The 6,342-nt window shown below is 49.6% G+C and overlaps 1 protein-coding gene across 1 annotated transcript in view; it reads left to right on the forward strand.

Moving 5' to 3' along the window:
• Positions 1-614: 614 nt before the first annotated feature.
• Positions 615-6,342, forward strand: part of DPYSL3 (dihydropyrimidinase-like 3) — a 13,526-nt gene continuing 7,798 nt past the window's right edge. The window contains exons 1-6 of the mRNA XM_009993482.1: positions 615-706; positions 2,724-2,908; positions 3,877-4,041; positions 4,246-4,307; positions 4,423-4,503; positions 5,798-5,866. Of these exons, the coding sequence (XP_009991784.1) occupies positions 687-706; positions 2,724-2,908; positions 3,877-4,041; positions 4,246-4,307; positions 4,423-4,503; positions 5,798-5,866 (582 nt within the window). The 5' untranslated portion in view covers positions 615-686. The remainder of the gene's footprint in view (positions 707-2,723; positions 2,909-3,876; positions 4,042-4,245; positions 4,308-4,422; positions 4,504-5,797; positions 5,867-6,342) is intronic.

Raw genomic sequence — 6,342 nt, forward strand, 5'->3', positions numbered from 1 at the left:
TGGTGAGGCAGGAATGCAGTTCAGTGCCACCTGGGTCTTGTGTAGACGAGTGATGTTGTGAAATGCCTCAGAAGGACTACCCTGAGCATTGTAGGGGAGGGACAGATTCCAACAGCAGATGCATCATCTTCAGGACTGCCTGTCCTGTTGGTGGTCTTTGCCAGGTGGTAACACATGAGAGAGAAATAAATTGTCTTCTTGAATGCAATTTTTTTTTTGCACGCTATTTGGGTAAATTTTAAGGACATGCCCATAGTAACAAACTTGCTCTAAATACTGGTGTGTGGCTTGTGCTGCCTGCAGACTTATGTGCATAATGACCTGGTGTAGGAAGCTTTTGGCTTCTCTCTGTGTATTTTATAGTAGCATATTTGCAGTGACTCTCCTTTGTACTCATTCTGCCTCAGTGGTGTCTCTGGCATCACCAGTTCCATTCAGAAACAGCCCTACAAGCATGGTTTTTTTTCAACTCTTGCTCTTGTCTTGCTGTTTCAAGTGTTGGTGTGAGCTTCTGCAGTGTCAGCTGTTGGGATGAGCTGTCTGATGCAGCAGAAGAGCACCCAAGAAGGGCTCTGTGCTGCCTGTTGCTGATAACTGCTGTGTTCTTCTCTCCACAGAGTGACCGTCTCCTCATCAAAGGGGGGAGAATAGTCAATGATGACCAGTCATTCTATGCAGACATTTACATGGAGGATGGCCTCATAAAGTAAGTATGGGACTTTGTTACCTCCATCTCCCCCAAAATCAGCTTCAGGTTGGATGGTTATTTGCTTTCTGTGGAGGTGGTCTGTACCCAGCCTGCCTGCCAGTAAACCTTGGTAGCCTGCTCTGGTTAGAGGCTCAGCTGTCTGCAGTGTGTGTGAGCACAGAGGTGATTGCCTGGTGTGTTCACATGGTGACCCCAGTGATTGGGCTGCAGTTGGGCAGTGATTTTGTGACACAGCCCCACTGTACCACGAAGCTCTGTGTGATTGTGCCAGGAATGAGATTTATCTTTGACTCTGTTTTGCCCCATGTGAACAGTGTTAGCATGAATGGCCCTGCACAAGATCCCATTTGTGAGCACCAACAAGGACAGTGCTGTACTGCAGGTCATCTGTATCCCTGAGATTTTCAGGAATTGCAGGCCAACCTCTGGGTTCCCCAGTCTCCTCATGGGTGTTTCAGAGGTGCAGTGATAACTACATTGTTTAAAGGCTGCAGTTCAAATGTAGCAAATGTACCATATTGGGACCAGCTCCAAGCTGTGTGAATTGAAAGAAACATGACAGTTTATAACAGAGAGACTTTAAAAGGCATTACTTGTTCATTCTGTTCTGAATACAGTGAGCAGTTTAAATCCATTGTTGATGGATTTGTCTCAATAAAAGTGGTGAAAAGAGCTGCTGGTTTATTGCTGTGCAGATCCTGCGGCGAGCAGCTCTATCCACAGAATTTTTGTTATTCTGAGGAAAAAAGCCTGCAAAGTGACTAAGGTTGAATGAAATGCAAAAATGGAATTTGCTCCTCATTTGCCCCCTTAATTTGCCAAGGAAATCAGAAGTTTTCCACTAAAACCAACTTGCCTTTTATCTTGATTTGTCAGGAAAGACTGAGGAAGGCTTGATGAAAATAGGATTTCTGAAAGAAGAGATTTGAAGGCTGAGTGCTACATATGGACAGATAAAGGGATTGAGGGGGTGGGGGCCTGAGTGAAGGGAGTCCTAAGGCTCAGGAGGACTGGCTAGGTCTAGGGAGGACAATGTCATGTACTAGAACAGCACAAACTCCAGAGCACCATAGTGGTATTTTAGGTTGTGAGTAGCTATATGCTGGAACTTTTTAAGTTTCCTGTTTTCAGAAGATATTTTTAGGTACTTGTGATTGCCTTAACTACAACATAGCCCTGCTGATAGCACAGATGTCCTTCAGGGCATGAAGGACACAATGTGAGAGGGGAGGACTCAGTCTCCTCTCCTTGGGAAGAGGGAGCCCAGAGCTTCCAGGCTGTGCTGCCATCCCAGCTGGGCTGTAGCCAGCTGTGCTGTGTTCTTTGGGAGCTCCACCCCAGCTCCCCCGGGGGAGGCTTCTCTTGACCCTTGGGATTTATGTGGTGAGCAGCATTACAAGTCCCTGATGTGTCCTGAGCTGGCCTGGCAGATGTGGCATTACAGTGGGAAATCATCCTTCTCTGTCAGTAAGTATCAGACTTGAGCCTCACTTAAGGTGGGCAGAAGGACGGGGGAGAGGAGAGATTAGAGGTGCAGCTTACTGGAAGCAGGGCTGGTTTTGTGGGTGTGCACACTGGGTGAACAGGTAGGATTGCTATGCTGGATATGCTTGCAAGAGCCTTATGGGGTGTGAAGCGTCCTGAGCAGCTTCTGGCCATACACTGCAGAGATCTGCATGCCCATCAGACCATACTCTCCAGCTAGACCAGCCCAGTGCCTGTCCCGGGCAGCAGCTGCCATCAGAGGCACCATCAGAGCAGTCAGACAGATGGCAGCCACCCCTGGACTGTGGAAATCTTAGGCTTAATCCAGCTGGATGATCCACGTTTTGCTGCAGAGTGGGTGGTTTCACTCTGCTGGCTCCTGGCAGCCCAGTTCTGGGACAGGGAAGCAGTGGGGCATTTCTGTGGTGGGGGGATCTGACCTGGCTCCTCTCTAGCTGAGCTGCTCATTGATGATGTTGTGGCTGGTTTTCCTTTCTGGATGGTCACCCTCTTGGTATAATTTCATCAGGCAGATTGGAGACAATCTTATTGTCCCTGGAGGGGTCAAAACCATAGAGGCCAATGGGAAGATGGTGATCCCAGGAGGAATCGATGTCCACACTCGCCTGCAAATGCCATACAAGGGGATGACAGCTGTGGATGATTTCTTCCAAGGAACGAAAGCAGCCCTGGCTGGTGGCACCACCATGATCAGTGAGTGCAGCAGGCAGGTCCTGTACATGACAGCACTCTTGGAATATTGCTCAGTTATTTCTTTTTCTCTTTGCTCTTCTCAGTTTTCTTTGTTTTAAAAGTGCTCATCTTTTCTGTGATCTGTGTCACTGCAGTCTAGAGAGTGAGAATTGGGATGAATCTTTGGGATCTTTGCTAATAATGGAGTGCTTGGACAGGAGATTTGCGTACGAGCCCTTGCCCTTGTGGATCTCGTGGTCTTTGTGTTCAGTGCTTTATTGTCTGCAGCCATGGGTGCCCCTGGAACCCTCAAAAAGGAACAATGGCATAACTTCTTTCCCTGTTAAATTAAAATAGGGCAGCATGATGCTCAGATGACTCTGAGCTGAGGAACAAAGCAATGTCCTGGCATCCCACACTGCTCAGAAATAAACAGTGCTAACGAAAAAGGAAAGGGAATTCTGAGGCCCTTCCCTGGAGAAGGCCACGGTTGTGCACTGGTTTGAGGTCCCGGTTCTACTGCTGTGCAGTGGTCACAGCTGTGTGCACTGCAGGGTTTCTTGGGTTGCAGGAGCAGCTACTGATCCTTCCAGTAAAGAACAGGGTTTCTTATTCTCCACCCACCAGTTCTCCTTTCCCTGGGCCAAAATAATAAGTTGTGTGAAATGAGCATGGGAATTACATGGTGGGCAATAAAGGTGCATTAGTATTGTAGTGTGGGAGGAGGCAGCGAGTTAATGGGGTGGAAATGGGGGTGAGGAAGGAAAAGGTCCATCAGCTTTCAGCTGATTTCTCAGCAGAAGCCTGTAAAACCCCTGGTCCTGTGCCAGAGACCGCTAAGCACAGGCTCTTAGTGCTTTGCCGATAAGTGCACTTAGAGGAGCCCAGGCGCGCTGTGGAGGTGCTGAAGACCTGCTGAGGGTGTGGGGTGGGATGGCGGGAGGGGAGCCTGGCCAGGGAGCACCAGCCCTGCCCCTGTGCCCCTGCAGTGGACCATGTGGTGCCGGAGCCCGAGTGCAGCCTGGCGGAGGCCCTGGAGCGCTGGCGGGAGTGGGCGGACGGGAAGGCCTGCTGCGACTACGCGCTGCACCTGGACATCCCCCGCTGGAGCCCCCGCGCCCAGCAGGAGCTGCACACCCTGGTCCAGGAGAAAGGTTTGCTGGGGCTCGGCCAGCTGCCTCCCCGTGCTGCGGGGTGGCCCTGGGGAAGGGGGTGGGGGGCCGTGCTGTCCCCGTCCTCCCGCTGGGATCCTCTGCGGCTGCCAGCAGGGTTGTGCCCTGTGGAGGAGTGGGAATGGGTGGCCACCCCAGCAGGGTCCTGACACGGGTCTGGCTCACCCCTCTGTCCTCTGCCCCTAGGAGTGAACTCTTTCATGGTGTACATGGCCTACAAGGATTTGTACCAGATGTCAAACACCGAGGTGAGCACCTCATGGCATGGCCAGGCGGTGGCTGAGGGGCCCAGCAGCTGCCGAGCCCTGCGCCGGCCGGGGCGCCCTGCCTGCTCAGACTCATCTCTTCTCATTTCTGTTTTAGCTCTATGAGATATTCAGCTGCCTGGCCGAGCTGGGTGCCATAGCTCAAGTTCATGCAGAAAATGGGGACATAATTGCACAGGTGACTAAATACTCTTCTGGTATGTGGGGACTGAAAATCTGCCACAGGCAGATTGGGTGCGGGGCATTAACAAAATCATTCTAAAGCTGCATGGGTGTCTTTTTGCAAAGTGGTCTCTTTGCTATTCAGCAGCAGTAGTATCAAATTTATCAAGATTTTCTGCTGTGAATGTGTAGTGCATAAGCAAATCTGAAATAGTCAATTAGTGATTATCTAAATGCAGAAGAGTGGGCCATCAAGTAGGGTATGTTCATTCCAACCACAGTTCTTTATTTCAGTGTGGAGAGGCAGAGACCTTTGCCTTGCACATAGTCAGCTGAGAGTGCCACAGCAAGAGAGGAATTTTCTCCCTGCTGTAAGCAGGCAGCCAGCAAATGGAGCTGTATTTGCAAGGGGATTGTTATGATGGATGTGGTTTTGTGTTCAAGCGGGCAGGCTTGTTGTAGTTGCTGCTGGATGAGAGAAAGTCCAAATGTTTTGATTTTCATTAAGACAGAGAAGACATTGCTCAGTTATGCTCTGCAACTACTTGTTTTTTTTCTCTTATCCTTAGTTGAAAGAGGTTGAACTAAGACACCATTCTTTTAACATCCTCTCAGACTACAGGAATCAGTTTTTCTCTGGACTTGTTAGAGCTGCAGTGCACAATTGGATGTCTCTTTCACATGAAAGCAAAAAGAGATCAGAGGAATTGTCTTGGTCAGAGTTTATCTCTACTTCAGCACCAGTCTAACCACAAAATGCCCCAAAACTATCAGCTGGTAGCATTTCAAGGGAAGAAACGTGCTGCATGGCACGAGCAGGAATAGGACCTGAGCAGAGCTCCAGACTTCAGGTCTGACGTGCTGTAGGTGGTGGGAGAGTGCTTCATGGTGGGCAAAGAGCAAGACCTAAGAAATGTTGGCACTTTTGCTGTGGCAGAGAAGGTGGCAGAGGAGGTAACATGAAGCACTTACTTGCAGTGCAACTTCATCCCTTGAGACTCTTTTTCAACAGCTGTGAACACATCTGTTATCACTGCTGGAGTTACATAGTCCTGATGCAGATTTGTGGCAGTATTTAATACCCATAATGTGCTCAGTACTCTACAAGACACAACAAAAAATACATAAAGCTGCTTGCTTGAAGGCTTAGTAGTACTGCTGCTGTGTATCCACTTCACTGTGCAGAGTGGTCCCACAGGACACAGGGTGGTGGCAGTCCCAAGGAAAGGGCTGGGCACAGAGATCTGCTTTTCTATGTGGTTGATAGTTTCACAGTCTTGTAACATTCCTCTGTCCTTTTAATGTCCTAGGAACAAACCAGGATGTTGGAGATGGGAATAACCGGCCCTGAGGGCCACGTGCTGAGCAGGCCTGAGGAGGTAAGATGCAAAGGATGGTGCCAGCCTTGCTGCACCGAAGAGCTTTCCCCAGCAGTCAGAGCAGGGCTTGGTGCATGTCATGGGACCACACAGGAAGCACTTCCTGGTTCATCAGCAGCTCAGCAAAGAGCCAGGTGTGCGTTTGCAGAAAACGTTTTTCAGTCATGCTCAAGTTTCCTGGTAAAGACAAGGGCTTCTAGGTCTCCCAGAGATTAATCAATCAACAAAAAGGTCTGTATGGCTGTAGCAGCATTTGGGGCTGGTTTGGGGGCCTTGGTCTTGTATAGGTGACTCCATGGGTGTAAGAGGCCTGAGAAGACTCAAATGGTGAGTTTCAGTTCCTCTGAAAATTCGCTGTTCATGTCGGTCTGAGTGTAGACAGATTCCAGCCTCTTCCTGCTTAATCTCTGCTTAGGGTCTAAAGTGTGCTTCAAAATCAGACAAAGCCATTGGTGGAAAGAGTGGGAGGGAAGGCG

This window comes from Chaetura pelagica, unplaced genomic scaffold (genome assembly GCF_000747805.2).
Source record: "Chaetura pelagica isolate M959 unplaced genomic scaffold, ChaPel_1.0 scaffold543, whole genome shotgun sequence".
Lineage (NCBI taxonomy): Eukaryota > Metazoa > Chordata > Aves > Apodiformes > Apodidae > Chaetura > Chaetura pelagica.